Raw genomic sequence first — 17,446 nt, 5'->3', positions numbered from 1 at the left:
CGAGCTGCGCGACTCGGGTAAAGACTGGACCTGTTGGCCGAGTGACTGAACTCGGGCTTAGGTTTAAGACCGACGAGTCGCAAGTCAGGGGATCGAGTTACGCGACTTGGGTAAAGACTGGACCTGTTGGCCTAGTGACTGATCTCGGGCTCAGGTTTAAGACTAGCGAGTCGCAAGTCGAGGGATTGAGCTGTGCGACTTAGGTAAAAACTGGACCTGTTGTCCGAGTGACTGATCTCGGGCTCAGGTTTAAGACTGGTGAGTCGCAAGTCGGGGGATCGAGCTGCGGGATTTGGGTAAAAACTGAACTTGTTGGCCGAATGATTGATCTCGGGCTCAAGTTTAAGACTGGCGAGTCGCAAGTTGGGGGCTGAGCTGTGTGACTCGGGTAAAGACTGGACCTGTTGGCTGAGTGACTAATCTCGAGCTCAGGTTTAGGACTGGCGAGTCGCAAGTCGGGGGATCGAGCTGCGTGACTCAGGTAAATACTGGACCTATTGGCCGAGTGACTGATCTTGGGCTCACGTTTAGAACTGGCGAGTCGCAAGTTAGGGGATCGAGCTGCGCAACTCGGGTAAAGACTGGACCTATTGGCCGAGTGACTGAACTCGGGCTTAGGTTTAAGACTGACGAGTCGCAAGTCAGGGGATCGAGTTGCACGACTCGGGTAAAGACTGGACCTGTTGGCCCAATGACTGATCTCGGGCTCAGGTTTAAGACTAGCGAGTCGCAAGTCGGGGGCTAAGCTACGCGACTCGGGTAAAGACTGGACTTGTTGGTGGAGTGACTGATCTCGGGCTCAGGTTTAGGACTGGCGAGTTGCAAGTCGGGGGATTGAGCTACGCGACTCGGGTAAAGACTGAACTTGTTGGCCGAGTGACTAATCTCATGCTCAGGTTTAAGACTGGCAAGTCATAAGTCGGGGGTCGAGCTGCACGACTCGGGTAAAGACTAGACCTGTTGGCCAAGTGATTGATATCGGGCTCAGGTTTAGGACTGGCGAGTCGCAAGTCGGGGGATCGAGCTGCGCGACTCGGGTAAAGACTGGACCTGTTGGCCGAGTGAATGAACTCGGGCTTAGGTTTAAGACTGGCGAGTCGTAAGTCAGGGGATCGAGCTACGCGACGCGGGTAAAGACTGGACCTGTTGGCCGAGTGACTGAACTCGGGCTCAGGTTTAAGACTGGCGAGTCGCAAGTCGAGGGATCGAGCTGCACGACTCGGGTAAAGACTGGACCTGTTAGCCGATTGACTGATCTCAGGCTCAGGTTTAAGACTGGCGAGTCGCAAGTCGGGGGCCGAGCTGCATGACTCGAGTAAAGATTGGACCTGTTGGCTGAGTGACTGATCTCGGGCTCAGGTTTAGGACTAGCAAGTTGCAAGTCGGGGGCTGAGCTGCGCGACTTGGGTAAAGACTAGACCTGTTGGCCGAGTGACTAATCTCGGGCTCAGGTTTAAAACTATCGAGTTGCAAGTCGGGGGCCGAGCTGTGCGACTCGGGTAAAGACTGGACCTGTTGGCCGAGTGACTGATCTCGGGCTTAGGTTTCAGATTGGCGAGTCGCAAGTCGGGGGCCGAGCTGCGCGACTCGGGTAAAGACTAGACCTGTTGGCCGAGTGACTGATCTTGGGCTCAGGTTTAGGACTGGCAAGTTGCAAGTCGGGGGCCGAGCTGCGTGACTCGGGTAAAGATTGGACCTGTTGGCCGAGTGACTGATTTCGAGCTCAGGTTTAGGACTGGTGAGTTGTTGGGTGGCGCGCCAGGGTGACATTGTAGGCCGAGGGTAGATCGACTACCATGAAGGTAGTCATTGTCGTCTTGGCTCTCGGCTCTTCCCTAATGGTAACGGGGAGTGTGGTGGTCCCGAGCGCGGAGATGGAATCTCCGGTGAATCTGGTGAGCATTGAGTTCATGAGAGTGAGGTCCTCATTGGTCAAGCCGAGCTTCTTGAAGGCGTCGAGGTACAGCATGTCGGTAGAGCTCCCAATGTCAACCATTACTCTTTTAACCTGAGCGTTGGCGATCCGGATGGGGATCACCAAAGCGTCGTCGTGATGGGAGCGTTCAACCTCCTTGGTTCCGAAAGTGATTTCGGGCTCGAACTCGGGTCTGGGGCGTTTTTCTACCGTGCTTCGCGCATAAGCCTTCCATACCGTTGAGCTGCTGCCGTCGGTCGTCGGTCCTCCGGTAATGACGTCGATTTGTTTCTCGACAGGTCCCTTGGGGCGCAGAGTTGCTTCTCCTGGTTCCTTGAGGTAGCGCCCGAGATGACCTCTTCAGATTAGTTCCTCGATTTGATTTTGGAGGTTGTGGCAATCTTCCGTGTCATGGTCGTAGTCCCGATGGAACCTGCAATATTTAGACTGGTCCTTGTGAGTGGCCTTCAGGGGATTGGGTTGGCGTAAGAGACCTTTCTCCCTGATATGGAGAAAGATCTCGGTACGGGACGTATTCAGAGGCAGAGGCGGGGGCTCGGGAGTAATAGGTCGAGCCGATCGGGCCTCCTGCGAGGTTGCGATGGTGGCGCCGAAGCCGCTTCTCGGGCCTGCTCCATCCTCGACCTCTTGTTGTCCTCACGCCTCCCTACCATTAGGGCTTCGGCGGCGATGTACTGGTTGGCGCATTGTAGCATCTCGGGGATGGTCGTGGGCGGCTTCTCAATCAACGACCAAAAGAATCTCGAGGGCCTCAAGCCCATCAGAAATGCCTACATGATCAAAGAAGGGTGAGCGTCCGGGAATCCTTGGATTTCAGCGGCAAAGCGTGCCACGAATTAGGAGAGCGATTCGTCCTTGCGTTAAGATAACGCGAGCAGGGTGGCGATGGAAGGCTTGGGTTGCACGCTGGCCAGGAAGTTTTGCTTGAACTCCCTTGCGAGTTGATCAAAGGATGAGACCGAGAACGAGCGTAGTCGGCTGAACCATGCTCGTGCCGGTCCTCTGAAGGTGGTCGGGAATGCCCGACACATCAGGGCATCAGAGGTGCCGTAAAGGGCCATCTGAGTCCGAAACACGGTGACATGCTCTGTGGGGTCGGAGCCACCGTCGTACGTTTCCAATGCCGGTAGACTGAAGTTGAGTCGTGCAGGCTTATCCTGTATTTCCTGAGTAAAGGGGGATCCACCCAAGCTGCCTTCGCCCGTCTCACCCCGCGACTTTTGGAATTCATGCTGGAACTCATCCAGGTGTCGATTGACCATGGACAGTTGGATCCCAAATGAGTCATCTGTCGAGTCGGACGATATGGTATCAGGTTCGGAGTGGGGCGGAGCGATCCGGTAGGGTGCGGGTGTGCTATGCTCGGGTAGGCCTCTCGGGTTTATTGTCTGCTCTCGGGCTTCTCCCATCCCGAGTCGCTCCCTGCTCGTCCTTTGCTGCATCGGGTCGGTTGGGGGAGCCGCTAGTTGCACAATCTGTGGCATGAGCGAGACGACCGTTTGCATCATTCCCGCCAAGGCTTGTACTTGCTTAGGCAAGCTGAGGAACGCCTCGGGCGAAACGACCGAGGGTCCTGTGGTATATCCGGGGGGAGAGAGCCCCGGATCATTAAACAGGAGCCAGTAGCGATCTAGTGTCGAGGCCGGGATCCCCCCGTCTTTGAGGACAGGGAGGGGCGGATCCCCGAGTCCCGAAGGGGGGTGGCCGATCGGTGGTTCTCCCTTGGGGGGAACTCCTATGGGGTGCTCCTACGACATGGCCCTCATTCTAGCGCCAAAAATGTTGATGAATTGATGTGTCATGGCTGGTGAGTCAGCATGGCTTATTTCGCGGGTCGATGTCGGGAATCTTCGGTCGGTTGAGCTGGTTGCCGAGGTCGATCACGCTCGTAGGACGGGATGCTGGCATCGGAATGTTGATTGGCGTCTCTCGGTCGGGTTGCTGGTTGGTGACTCTCGATCAGGATGGTCACGGCTCGGGTGGTGGCCGCTCTCCTGCACAAAAGGGCATCGTCGGGTGGTTATCGACTTTGGCCCCTCAACGAGTAAGTCAGTGCTTGGTTGGTTTTTTGTCTCTCTTTTTCTCTCTTTTTCCCTTGGCCGGATGCCAGCCAGGGGTTTTTATACTACTGTGCAAGGGTCGATCGTACGCGGGTTTGGCGTGGCGACCGATCCTCGAGGGGTGAGATAGTACCTTTGTACGGTTGCCGTCTCGGGACGAGCGGAACGACGTTGTCCTGAGCTTTCCGGGATGAGACGTATCGAGGAACGTTTTGATATGGATTCTGGCTCGGTGCATGGGAGTACTACTCTTGCTGATCTAGCGGTGGACCCAAAATATACCTTATCGATCACGACGATGGCAAACGATAATTGGGAACATGAAGCGCAAAATGCTATAGCTGTCGTTCTCCATATCCTCCGATCTCGTTGATTGCTGATCTGGTTATCCAAATGTCAAACAAATATTACCCATTTTTTCCTTCTGGGAGTAGGAAGATTTTTCATCAAGAAAGATCTTATTATTGAGAACTTGGCGCGTCGGTGGCGCACCTCCGCCGGACAATCCAAGAGGAGTTCCCGAAACTGCTGCAGGATTCGCAACGAGAGAGGTGAGGCGAAAACCCTAACTCCCCGGACTCCATATTGCACCCAGAAGTGAGGAAGACGGACACCCGAGTCCACGTGGCGCACCTTGAGCGGCGGACCGATGAGCGCCAAGTTTGTCTTACGAGCCAAATGTGAGAAGTGCCAGCAGCACGAATCACCCCTGAAAATTATCATGGTGATATGGCCGTTTGTAGATTTAAAAGAAAGCGTTCATCGATCCGAGATGCCACTTCACCCCCGACATTCTCAGGGGTGTTCAAATGCACATTATATCATGCGCATGGAAAATTGCTATGCCCAATTTCTATCGACTGTCACGTCCAAAGCACGTGCATTGCCACCTGCGCTCGGATGTCCGTTATTATGAACGGGCAAAACCTAACGGAGGCAGACTACACCGCGTCATGGACTACATCGAAGAAGAGGCGCGGCCACGGTTCCTCTTCTCCTCCTCCTCCGGCGCCTCCTCAGCCGCTGCACCCGCCGAAACCCGAAAGGTCAGCAAGTTCCACGCCGCCGCTTGCCTCTCGGTTGCCGCTGCGCTCCTCCTCCTCGCCTACCTCTCTCTCTCTGGCTCTCAAATCCTCTCGTCCCTCCTCCTCTGGGCCGCCCTCTCCCTTGCCCTCGGCCCCTTCGCACCTCTCTCCGCGACGGGTGGCGACGCACGGGTCGGCCACGGCGACCCCCTCCCCGACCCCGAGCCCGCCCCTTCTTACTCGGATCTCGACGAACCTAAGAGGCGGGTCCAAGGCCGCCGTACCAGATCCCAGAAGCTCGACGGGCCTCCTCCGCCGGTTGCCACCATCTCTAAACCCGCAGCCGCGGAGAGGAATAAAGATCTGATCTTTGTCAATGGCGGTGGATCAGCGAACGACAACAAGGGGAAAGAACAGGAAGAAGAGAAGGAGTGGACGGACGAGGACTTGGAGCTTCTCAAGAAGCAGGTCTCGAAGCATCCGGTTGGTGAGCCGAGACGGTGGGAGAGGATCGCTGAAGCTTTCCAAGGGCGGCATGGGTTGGATAGCGTGATAGACACCGCAAAATCGTTGTCGGAGAGGAGGCCCGCAGCTGGGGATCCATATCAGCAGTTCTTGAAACAGAGGAAACCGGTGGATAAACGAGTGGCAGCCGTCGAGGTAGAGTCGCATCCGCAAGATGGGAGTTTGATGGAGCATGGTGATCCCAAGAAGGACAATGGCGAAGGGAACGGAAATTGGAGCTCAGGGGAGGATATTGCGCTCCTCAATGCGCTCAAGGCATTCCCCAAGGATGCCGCGATGAGGTGGGAGAAGATAGCTGCAGCGGTGCCGGGGAGGTCGAAGGCCTCTTGCATGAAGAGGGTTGCAGAGCTAAAGAAAAGCTTTCGGAGCTCCAAATCTACTGAAGTATAGAGCAATTCTTGGAGGTGTTGGTTGGGTATGTTCACTTTCATCACTAATATCTTCTTTTGTTTTTACCACAGCAGACAATGATCAATATGATTGAGTTCTCTGGATGAGGATTGTTTCCATTATACTTCTGTTGCAGCTTCAAATACTTGCAACACTAACTACAAATCATGAGGTGATAAGATGGATACATGGTTCTTTGATATCTCACACAGAATTTTGCAGGTGGCTGGTTTCTTGAACTAGTTTGTATTTGAGAATTGAAGGGTTTCAAACTCTGGTTTGAGTCAACTATGTTTTGGTGAAAGGTGCAACCTATGCATTGGGAAATTGTAGCTTGAATCATGAAAATGTTTAGACCATCCAAATAGTAACAACTAGAATCTCTGTATTTAATCTAAAAAATGATAGAGAAGTGTATTGAAGGATCCAAGTTGATTGAATTGAACTGCTGGTTATAGGAGGACCTAAGAAGATCTTGAATGGGCATTTGAATCTCTGCAGTTTATATATCTTATCTATCAGGCAATATGGTCTTTCCTGCATCTTTGGATTCCAGCAGGCTGGTATAGTCAAGTTCTCATGATCAACAATGTTATTTTGTATGAGCCTTCAACATGTTGCAAAACCTAGTTTTGGTTAACAACTGCAAAACCTAGAAGTGGTAGATGTTCTAGTTCCTCCTCTCCAGGATTGCAAATGTTCTCTCGGAGTCCTATTCACTCTTCTCTCTCTGATAAGATGACACTCCTACTCAAGTTGTACTTCAGTAAATTGAATTGCTGATTGATTGAGGCCTCAGTGATCTTCCTGAAATCTTTATTTCAGCAATGCTACATCCCCATTTACTGATGGTGTCATGTGTGTTTCAATAATCTAGCATAAAATTGTATCAAAACTTGAGGTGAAGAACTGAAGAACAAGCCTATGGCTCACCTGATCCTGTTGTAATCTTTTGTTTTCCTGATCTTGTCTGGTTTGCTTGCATTCCAATTTATCTTTAGACATTCCAATTTACCTTTTCATTTTTAATGTAGCCAAAATTTTCAAGGACTTAACCTCAAGTTGTATCAGAGTAAACTGATTCTTATTACCAACCATCTCTTTAGATGGATGGACTTCTTGTTCTGTTTAATCCTCGATCCTCTCAATTATACAAATTTATTTATGATCTGCAAACTGTGTATGATTCTGACTAAATAATTTAACGAGACCAGAAAGGCTGCAATAAATTTCATGAAACAACTACAAGAAAGTTCCAGACTGAGAGTTCCAGATGGGAGAAAAGGAGGCTGTGCAAGCAGGGGAATGTGATTGTCTGAGCAATCGGTCTCAATCAATCTTGTGCCTATCTTGGACAGTGTCGATCAAACCAAGAAAGCAAGAACAAAAAGACGATTCTTGGTCGCCATTGTTTCCCGAAGAACCTCACCGAGTTGAAATCTCGTGCGAAAACAAACAGCATCCGGAGGAGAAAAAACCGTCACCAAAGAACGACATCGATAAAAGGAACCGAGTCTCGAACGAAATCTCGAAGCACTAACCATAAAAGATTGCAGAACGAAGCGTGAAGCCATCTCCGACCCGATCAAAGCGAGCTCCTTTAGGGTTTCCCGCCCTCCTTCGCGAGGGAGCCGATGGCATCATCCTCGGAGGAGGAAGGCGGGTCGTCGAGCCACTTAACGGGAAACAGGTCTCGGATCTGGATCCGAAAAGATGGGCCCCTTCGGCCTCCTTGCCCAATGTACCAAACCATACCCGCCTCTCTCAGCGGGCCCCGCCTGCTGCTTCTGACCTAGCTGAGGGTGGTAAGCATCACGCGGTTATCAAAGGGTGGTGCCGCTATTTTGTATTGCATCCGTGCATCACGTATTTGGTAGATGTATTATTATAATGCTGATAATATTAGCATTTACAATGCTTGCACTATTGCGTCATAAGACAAAAGTTAGGGAATCGCATTCGCTAGGATCATCTTCTTCCTCCTCGCCTCCCTAACAGATCCATCCATCTCCATTGACACGCTCCAATGTCTTGCATCAATGAAAGAATAAGTGATGGATGAAATGACTGCCATCTAATCCATACCAGCCTTACACCGTACTGTGTCCGTAGTTCATTAGACGTTGGAGTTCTCTTTGTCATCATCATCGTGTCTTCCCTCTAACTTGATGCACTTGTACCATCTTGCACAGGCCACGAAGGCGACGAGGTCTGCGGCGGTGAGGCTCGCCAGGAGGAAGTAGAACCTGTCCATGTGGCCCTTGTTGAGGTTGACCGGAATCCACCCGGGGCGCTCGCCCCTCGCCGTGATCTCCATCACGATGGTCACCAGAAGACTGCTGACGTAGTTGCCGAAGGAGATGGAGGTCATGCAGAGCGCGCTGCCGAAGCTCTTCAGCCCGTCCGGCGCCTGGCTGTTGAAGAACTCCAGCTGACCCACGTACATGAACACCTCCGAGGCCCCGATCAGCATGTACTGGGGGATCTGCCACAGAATGCTCAGCGAGCTGTCGTCGTCGCAGCCGCTGCAGACGTGCTTCAGCCGGTAGACCTCCACCGTCCCGGCGGAGATCATCGCCATGACGGCTATGACCAGGCCGACCCCCATTCTCTGCAACTCCGTCAGCCCTCGTGGGTTCCTGCGCAGCCTCGAGACCAACGGGCTGAGGAGCCTGCGGTAGAAGAAGATGAAGAGCGCGACGCTGACGATGTCGAAGGCTGACATGCTCGCGGGGGGGATGCGGAACCCGGCGACGGTGGTGTTCATGGCCGCGCCTTGCTCCACGAACAGGGAGGCCATCTGCGTGAAGACGACGGAGTAGATGATGGTGGTGAGCCATATGGGGAGGAGCCGCAGCACGCATTTCAGCTCCTCCACCTGCGTGATGGGGCAGAGGCGCCACGGATCACGAGCGCTCGACATGTCTTCTCGGATCACGAAGTCATTGCTCGGATCCACGATCGCAGCTCGGTCCAAGAACCTACGACGGCAGATCACCTCGAGTTAGATCAACGAAGATGGAAGCCGGTGCGCATGCCATGCACGCAAGACAAGGGAGACGAAACATACTTGAAGCCATGGGTGTGGAGTATCTTTCTACTGCCAGCAACAGCGGAGACCTCCTTGGCTTCCACCTCGTACAGATCATAGCCTCCGAGGGGGATATGGAGCCTCCATTTCCTGGACGCGGCGATGACGACCTGGCACACCCGGGAGAGGGGGTTGCCGACGGGTCTGAAGTGCCTGTAGCGAGGCGTCCCGCAGAGGAAGAGGACGAGGGCGACCAGGGCGGAGCCGGCAGAGGCCCAGAAGCCTAGAGCCCACATGCCCTTGTCCTCGAAGTAGCCCAAGAAGGTGTTGGAGAAGAGGGAGCCCAGGTTGAGGGCCAAGTAGAAGTAGCTGAAGAAGGAGACCTTGGAGTGTGCCTCACTGCGGTCCTCCTCATCGAACTGGTCTGCCCCGAAGGTGGCTATGTTGGGCTGGTACCCTCCGTTCCCCAGGGCGATGAGATACACCGAAAGGTAGAACACTCCGAGCTCCATGCTCGAGTGCGGCCCACACAGGAGGTGCTCTTGGCCACACCCTGAGGGTTTCAGAAGAAACAAGTAAGTCGACAGTGACAGCAACCCCAACCCCTGTCATCCAAAACCAAATCCGTAAGTTTCTGCCTGCTGCTCACGGTGATTGCTCTTGGAGTAGGAGAAAGCATGCAGACTCACAATTACGAAGATGACTTGGAAGATGGCACAGGTCTTGTATCTTCCCCAGTAGGAGTCGCTGAGGAAGGCGCCCACAAGGGAGAAGATGTAGACAGTGCCCGTCCATTTGCTGACATTGTTAGCTGCTTCCGCGTTGTTCTGCTGCAGGACTCTTGTTAGGAACAACACCAAGTTCACCCCCACCCCGAAGAACGCCAGCGTCGCCAATCCCTGGTTCACTGCATCAACATCACCATTATTATGATCACGGTATGTGAATGGTCATTCAAACATATATCGATGATGTTTGGAGCATAAAGTTTGTGTCACGATTAGCCACCTTGGCATTGGTTTGAGGGGTTTCTTCCAAGTATATTGATGTTGATCTTGATTATTTTTCTTTCTAGATCATAAGAGCACAATCTACATATGCTTACCATCAGAGTCATGTGTCTTTCTTGAATCTAAAAGAAAGAAGTCAGTCTATTCTGGTTCAAGAATTCACAGCTGTGATTGCAGACTGTGGCACAATGACAAGGACCCTGTGATGTTGATGCTTCCCTGTTTGCCGAGTTCATTGACAAGTGGAACTCAAGCTCAGGAGGCCTAGCAAAGAATCTACCAGACGCAAGTCTACAGGAAAAGTCTAACTTCTGTTTGGTGAAGAAGTTGGTGAAGGAGTTACCTATAAAGATCATCTGGCCAGCATCATATCCTGGTAAGATTGTTCCTCTACTACCACAGAGACCCACTTTAGAACATGCATCTCTATCAGTGATCTTTACTGGATATTACTTGCGCTGATGGCATCAAAAGATCCATCATCGATTTCCTCTTTTTCTCAAGGAAGGATGACAAGAATACATCTATTGTTTCTCTAGGAAGCATATGCACATCTGTGGTCCTGAAGTTAATAATTGATTAGATGAACTTATATGTTTACACTCAGAATTCTAACTGAGCCAGTTATCGTCTTGGTAATCAAGATGAATTAGAACTAATCAGTGACCAGTTGGTGTTTAGCTTCAGTGAGATCCAAAGTTAGCAATCAGAAGAAAAACTTCAGGGAATTGTTAACTTCCAGCAAAATAACAGGCATCAGAATAAAACAGATCCATCACTGGTGATTGTCACAGCTTTAATCAAACTATGTTGTCTGGTTATAGCTTCTAAAAGATCATGAATACATTCTAAAGTTGTTTTATAGTGGTCTGATATATCTTTGTGTGCTATTCAGGTGTCACTAAACAATTTCTTGTTCTGAAACAAGAGAAAGATTATATCTTTTCTTTGTGTGCTATTCAGGTGTCACCAAACAATTTCTTGTTCTGGAACAAGAGAAAGATATATAGATCTTTTCTTTGTGTGCTATTCAGGTGTCACTAAACAATTTCTTATTCTGGAACAAGAGAAAGATATAGATCTTTTCTTTGTGTGCTATTCAGGTGTCACCAAACAATTTCTTGTTCTGAAACAAGAGAAAGATATAGATCTTTTCTTTGTGTGTTATTCAGGTGTCACTAAACAATTTCTTGTTCTGAAACAAGAGAAAGATATAGATCTTTTCCCTCAGAAAGTAAATATTGATCCTTTTCATGCTTTCAACCTCCTGGATATGGAGATCCAATCCAATAAAACTGATGCTTTTGTTTCTTTGGAATATATCTTATTTGTTTGTGTGAGTGGAACCAAAGTTGGAAGAGCACCAAACTAGCAGAGCTTACTTCGTCATCTCTCATTTAAAATGGCTAGAAGGAGACGAAGGATGTCAGCTCATGATTGCAACGAATTTTCAACAGTTCGTCATCACCTTGTATTCAGAAGATTATTTTAGCATGAGAAAAGATAGATTACCTAGCAGAAGAGCTCCAGCCACCCACCCTCCTGTCTTGCCTTTGGCTGCAGGCCTGCCCCTTGCGTCCACTGATCCATCAAGTGTGTATTCATATCGCTCATCCTTCTCTCCGTTTACGTCCTTATTCAAGGAATCACTTCTGCTCTTCACCACGCCGACTTCTATTGCTCTCTCCTCTTTTTCCTGCAGTAGCACCTCAACTTTGTTAGTCTGACCGTGCCAATTTGTCCTGTCTATTGTCACAGGAAGGTGAAGAGGTCGGCAAGCAGGTGGAAGAGGTGCAGACCATTTTCGATCTCTCGGAGCTGGCCATTGCTGCACCACAGTAGGGAGATTACAGCGATAAGAGGAGCACAAGAGTGGAATGTAAGAAAGAGAGAAGAGAGGAGAGCCTTGAATGAAGAAATTGCAGTGAGGGGGAACGGGAATTTATAGAGGTCAGGGACATGCATCAATGGTTGAGATTGGAAATTCAGGAGGATGATGTGATGCGATTTGCCCACATGGCCAAATCAAAGCCAAAAAGAAGCCGAAAATGACAAGCCTTGAAGTTGGTAGGGAAACAGAGGTGATCCATTTGGATTTTGATACTTGCTTAGCTACAGAAGACAGATACATTTACATGAGAAGGGTAATCATCTTCCAAGTTCTTAGCAGACATCGAAAAAAAAAGGATGCTTTCCAAGTTAACTAGAATAGCAAGAGTTTTAGCCGCATCCGATACCGAAGAAAAAAAGGTATTTTGTGTTTGGTGTCCATTAATCATTTCTTCTTTGTGCATGTGAAATCAGCATAGTGAGCTCCTTGAAAACCTTGGCAACTTATATGTCTAAGAACTTGTGTTTATAAGCAGCGTATCGATCGTAGAGCCGAAACACATTGGCTTGACTCTAATTCTTTTGTCTATTTGTGTGAACAGATTCGAAGATTCGATTACTTTATGGTTATCGGTGTCTCCACGGAAGAACAAGAATAGTCTCAAACTGAGAAATTGGCACTCTCTGTGTAAGCATTTGCAGTGTGTAAGAACTTGGTTTCTAATGTTTGGTCTTGATCAAAGGAATTCTTAGTTGCTCAGAAGTAGGTGGTTTTTGCATGTTGATTTCTCTTGGTGGGTTGTCTTCTCTGTGCAACCTTGTCGGTCTGAAAAACCACATATGGTTCTCTGGATTTCCTGAAACATGAGAAAATAAAGGTCAACCTTCAGCATGATTCATACAAATCATGTTCTACAGTGAGATGTGGAGCCCTTCTCATACCATTTTTCAGGAACGTTTTCCATGACATGATGATAGATCTGTTACCACCATTTCCAAAATCTTAGCTAGCAGGCCAAGACTTCACATTGGTTTTGGCATGAATCGTCGACTCGGAGAAGAAGAGGTGAGGTCTCTCAAATCATCTTTATAGGCTACCAACATAGTGGTTTGGCATCGCAGAGATTTTGTAGCCTAGTTTAACTTTGCACCTCCATAGCTTTTGCTTTAGTCTCTGTCAATGAGATTAAGATATTTAACCACCATGGGAAAGTCTGGTCATTCTTTGACTTTCGAAGAGAAGCAAAGGGCTATGGTGCCGTCATGATTCCACTGCAGTTGTCTGCAACTTGATCTCGTGCACTTGTTCTTGTCTTGACAACCTAACTTCGTGCAGCATCATGGTGCTCGAAACGTGCTAAGCCACAGTCCCAACAGTTCTTTCTCGGTCACCATTGTTTGTGCTCTCGAGACAGTCCCAAGTATGTGAAAGCTAAGGAAGTCACCCTGCGACAGCCGGAAGAAGGACGAGTAAGAATGTCTTTGTGCCATTAATGCTGCGCATGATGCAGAGTTTGATAGCGGCAAGCCAGTCATCTAAATTATTGACGAGGAAGTTTCTCCTCCGGAGCTATTCCCACACCACGAGTCATCGGTTTGCGCTTAGGCAATTAGAACGAATGATGTTACATCTTCTCGATTCGCAAGATATCAAAGCTGCGAGGATCTCTTCTGAGACTTGGATTTTTCTTTCCTATTTCCATGTTTCTTCAACCTGAAAGAATGTCAAATCAAGTATGGGTAGCAGCCTCGCATATGTTGCAGACATTTCTTGGATCAACACCACATCACCTTCTGCAGGAACTCACAGAGGATTTGGCTTCTTGAAGACGAGAAAATTCCATGGAGAGAAACTTGCAATTCGTCCGCAAGGAAGCAAACAGAAGAAGACAAAAGCGATGTGAAGGTGATTCGTTTTTCCTTTCTCTTTCGGATTCATGAACCAGGAAGAGTCTCTCTGCAGATATTTCGACTTCGCTTTACAGCGCTCTGAATCGAAAGGTACGCTCTTGTCTGGCTTTTCCGCGACGACGAAGGTCCAAGCTCTCGGTCATGTCGATCTTCCACTTCGTAGCTGCTGAACTGGATCCATCGTCTCTTTCGTTCTCGTCCACTGGAGGTGTGTGAGAAGCGGTAGCTCGTATGGAGCTCGATGGTTTGACTTATCAGCGGCAGCCTTTGCTGACATGCCGCACTACGCATCACATCTTATCTATAAGCGCACAATGAGATCATGCTTCCTCCGAGCTTCGTTGGGATCTTACCAGGATTTCCACACTTACAGCTCGGAGTCCAACTAGCACGCGCAGCGTCACCATCACCGTGCTGTAGACCACCATTCGACCCTTTTCCACGGTCTTCTTCGAGATGCTCCTCTCTACCTCGTTGTTGGATCGACAAAGACTTTCCACGGGCCATCCATGTCCCCATACGATGAACTACGAACTGAGCTCACCGTCATCTCTCCTCGGCTCATCATTGATCACCGAGGTCTTCGTTTTCGTTACGCCATCGGTTTGCGTCGTGCATGCCACTACCTGTTCGACCAATTGTCGCCCCACTCTGTGCTCAATCCACCGGTCCCGTCGTCCCATTACTTGAATCCGAAGGTTGCAGGGGTTCTCAGACCAGTGTCTCTCCGGATTTGCTGCGACTTTGCCTAACAAAGTATTGATCTTTGTAATGGCACGAGTCACACGGGGGCACGTCGCTGTCACCGGATCGAGCTTTTGCTTGCAGAGCTGGGAATGGCACCATTGCCTCGAGTGTGACACACACTGGCGACTTCTAACATGGCGATATCTCTTTCGCCATGATCCATCGCTGTCGACCGAGGTCACGTTCGCAAGTTGCAGAGACACTTTCTCCGGGAAGGATGGGAGGAGCTCGAAGGTTCGTCCTCCATGGATGAAAGCTTCCCGACGTGAACGATGATCCAAACCGCAGTCGATTGCCAAGTTTGATGTGATCAGAGGTTCAATGTTTGATGCATAATTTTCTTTCAACGTGAACAATGATTTAAATTATGACGAATTAGATGTTATTATTCTTTGAAAGAGGTTCAAATGTTAACATCGATGATTGAAGAGTTGTATTGTTCGATCCAAGCCAAAATTTTCATGCACATGTAGTTTTCACTACCTCATATTAACATATTCATATTTATAATAATGACTAAAACATGCTTAAAATATGACAAATGACTCGATTAGGCGATCGATTATCCTAAAAGTTTTAATTTATCGAAAAAAGAGTACATAATATATATATATATATTTATTTATTTATATCGTAACATCGATTTAGACTCAAGTATTTAATATAAACCCAAATAAATATATAATATAAATATTATGTGAAATAAAAAGGTGATTCAAACTCATAATTTTTGTAGGGTGAAAATAATAAAATAAATAATTAGGAAAATACAACCTCTTTTATGGGACATACAAAGTTAAATCAGGAAATGTCAGATGGTCTTTATATGGAAAGATTATGGTCAACATCTCTCTCACATAACCCACAACTATGATTTGTGGCTTCATTAGCACAGAGGCTAAGAAACAACAAGTAGGAACACGCAGACCTTTTGACTCTTTGGGAGAGCCTTCGGATGCGACCGCTCTCTTCCGTCGCCGTGTGCACAAGTGTGTGACGGCTGCCGCCGACAGCCATTGTCATCTCCACCATCTTTTGCTGCTGTCTGCCCGCCTCCTGTAGCTGACCGTGTGATGACATGTCCGAGAAGCCAGAGCTGATGCTGACGAGCTCGACCCCGTGACTTCTTCGTCGATCGCAGCCTTATCTGAAACTGCATGGCCGTGAATTTCCACGCCTCCAGCTCGGATCGGCGCAGTCGACGTCAGGTGTCAGTGTCACCACGCGATTTACACATCGATCTGGCCATGCAATGTCTTCGAGGACACTGAATAGATCGAGATCGGTCTCGTCCACCAAGTGTTTGTTGAATGAGCGCAATTGGTAGGCCAAGCTTCTGGTTCTTGGTCATGACCTCATCCCTGGGAGTCATCTGTCGTCTTCATCTATACTTGCTCCTCACGTTTAAATTCCTTTTGTTGTCAGCTAAATCATGCCGCTGGGAACTGGGCACTGTTTCCGTCCGCGTTTCCTCCCTTCCATTAAGGCTGCTACTCTCCTTCTTCGGAGCGGCAAACCCCATCGACAAGGTGTTTGTCTTAATTACGGTACCTATTGCATGATTGCTGCAGTGAATACTACGCACTGCGTTTAATGCTCCGCAATGTCTTGGCTAAGCGTGCACAACAGTGGAAGCCTTCCGCCACACCTCTCATCCTTGGTGTGCTTTTCTTGGCCGTCCGTGGCGTTGGCGTACCAGCTCCAAGAAGGGTGCCTTCGTCAGAAGGGATGTGCTATTGCCACTGTGGTAGCTTTTGCTTGCGCGAAGCTGTGCAAGGCACCATCACTTGTGCACACATGGCCAATAATTGAGGTGTTACCTTGATGGACAATCCCATTGACTTGGCCTGCAGCTCGCTGTATGATGATGAACTGAAACGATGACCGATTGGCTGCATGATTAGCAACTGCAATGATATCTTGATGCCTAATTGACTGGTGTGGCAGATAGCCGAGCAAAGATGAGAGAAGATGTGATGAGTGCCTGCAGTGGGAAGGAAGTCAAGCTGAATACGGATGTGTCCATTAGGAGGACTTCTTTGTCTTTGAATGATGGGAAGCTTAGGACCAGTTTGGATCATGGTTTCTGCATGTTATACTCACATTTTGGATCTTCTTTTATATCATAAAGTTGAATCTGTTGAGTTAAAATGTGAATATAGAATTCATCAAATAGGAGTTTGATTCATGCCAAGAGTTGAAGATCACTTGAACTATCATTAGGTCAGGAATCCCAAGTAATGGGTTCAATCCCTATTGTTTTTTTTCTTTTTCGATTTCGAATAAAACATGAACTTCTTTAACATCTTTGGAAGATTAGAGCATAAAGTGTTGGAATGTACTGATTCAGATTTGAGCTTTAAATTGTGTTCTGAAATTGGATACATCTTCTTCAAGATTGAGATCATCTTTGAGATATGGGATACTTAGAGAGGTGCTCAATGACATGCAAATCCAGATACTGCAAAATTGATCTAAGTAATCATGATCTGATCCTCTCAGATAATTTGAGGATTGTGCACCTCTTTTAGGGTGAAAATGAAATTATAAGTGCATGATTATGGTTGAGTTCTACTTCAGTTCAGAGTTATGGCAAATGCCAAAACTACAAGATCTCTTCAGCCATAAAATAGATCAAAATGGTGGAATAGTTTGCTTGCTTCCAGAAAGAGGTTTCTGCAGATGCCAAACCCAAATATTACTAATAAATCTGCAGTTTATGATATGCTCAGACACCACAAATTCTCAAATTTAAGAAGCTAAAAGAGTCTCTCTCTCTTTTTTTTTTTTTTTGTCCATCATTAAAAGATAGTCTTGCCATGAGAAATCAGACACCCATCAGAATCTTCCAAACAGCAGCAAGAAGAGCAGGAATGACAACAACAGAAACAAGAACAAGATAGAAGAGAATAGAGCTAGTCTCCAAAGAGTAACATGAAGGTTTATGGTCCTTCACAGGATCAGTTAATTTTCATGCTCTA

At 48.4% G+C, this 17,446-nt stretch overlaps 3 protein-coding genes and 1 long non-coding RNA gene across 4 annotated transcripts in view; 2 read left to right on the top strand and 2 right to left on the bottom strand.

Annotated features, from left to right (window-relative positions):
* Positions 1–4,916: 4,916 nt before the first annotated feature.
* On the top strand, positions 4,917–8,260 carry LOC135610576 (transcription factor MAMYB-like). The gene is made up of 2 exons (XM_065105237.1): positions 4,917–5,961; positions 8,129–8,260. Exon 1 carries the CDS (start codon positions 4,950–4,952, stop codon positions 5,934–5,936), a length of 987 nt encoding a protein of 328 aa, XP_064961309.1. The 5' UTR covers positions 4,917–4,949; the 3' UTR covers positions 5,937–5,961; positions 8,129–8,260.
* Positions 7,804–11,893, bottom strand: LOC103980435 (protein NRT1/ PTR FAMILY 7.3). The gene is made up of 5 exons (XM_009396861.3): positions 11,777–11,893; positions 11,490–11,673; positions 9,657–9,874; positions 9,007–9,572; positions 7,804–8,917 (listed from the first exon to the last, which is right to left on the bottom strand). Exons 1-5 carry the CDS (start codon positions 11,801–11,803, stop codon positions 8,053–8,055), a joined length of 1,860 nt encoding a protein of 619 aa, XP_009395136.2. The 5' UTR covers positions 11,804–11,893; the 3' UTR covers positions 7,804–8,052.
* Positions 11,098–14,179, top strand: LOC108953598 (uncharacterized). The gene is made up of 3 exons (XR_010486218.1): positions 11,098–11,570; positions 11,736–12,227; positions 12,410–14,179. It is a non-coding gene; the product is annotated as an uncharacterized LOC108953598 (long non-coding RNA).
* A 3,036-nt stretch (positions 14,180–17,215) lies between these two features.
* Positions 17,216–17,446, bottom strand: part of LOC103980445 (glycine cleavage system H protein, mitochondrial-like) — a 1,527-nt gene continuing 1,296 nt past the window's right edge. The window contains exon 4 of the mRNA XM_009396873.3: positions 17,216–17,446. This exon is cut by the window's right edge and continues 123 nt beyond it. Within this exon, the coding sequence (XP_009395148.1) occupies positions 17,444–17,446 (3 nt within the window). The 3' untranslated portion in view covers positions 17,216–17,443.

The sequence above is a fragment of the Musa acuminata genome, chromosome BXJ2-4, assembly GCF_036884655.1.
Source record: "Musa acuminata AAA Group cultivar baxijiao chromosome BXJ2-4, Cavendish_Baxijiao_AAA, whole genome shotgun sequence".
Classification (NCBI taxonomy): Eukaryota; Viridiplantae; Streptophyta; class Magnoliopsida; order Zingiberales; family Musaceae; genus Musa; species Musa acuminata.
The sequence above is the reverse complement of the archived record's forward strand: the minus strand, read 5'-3'. Positions and strand labels throughout refer to the sequence as shown.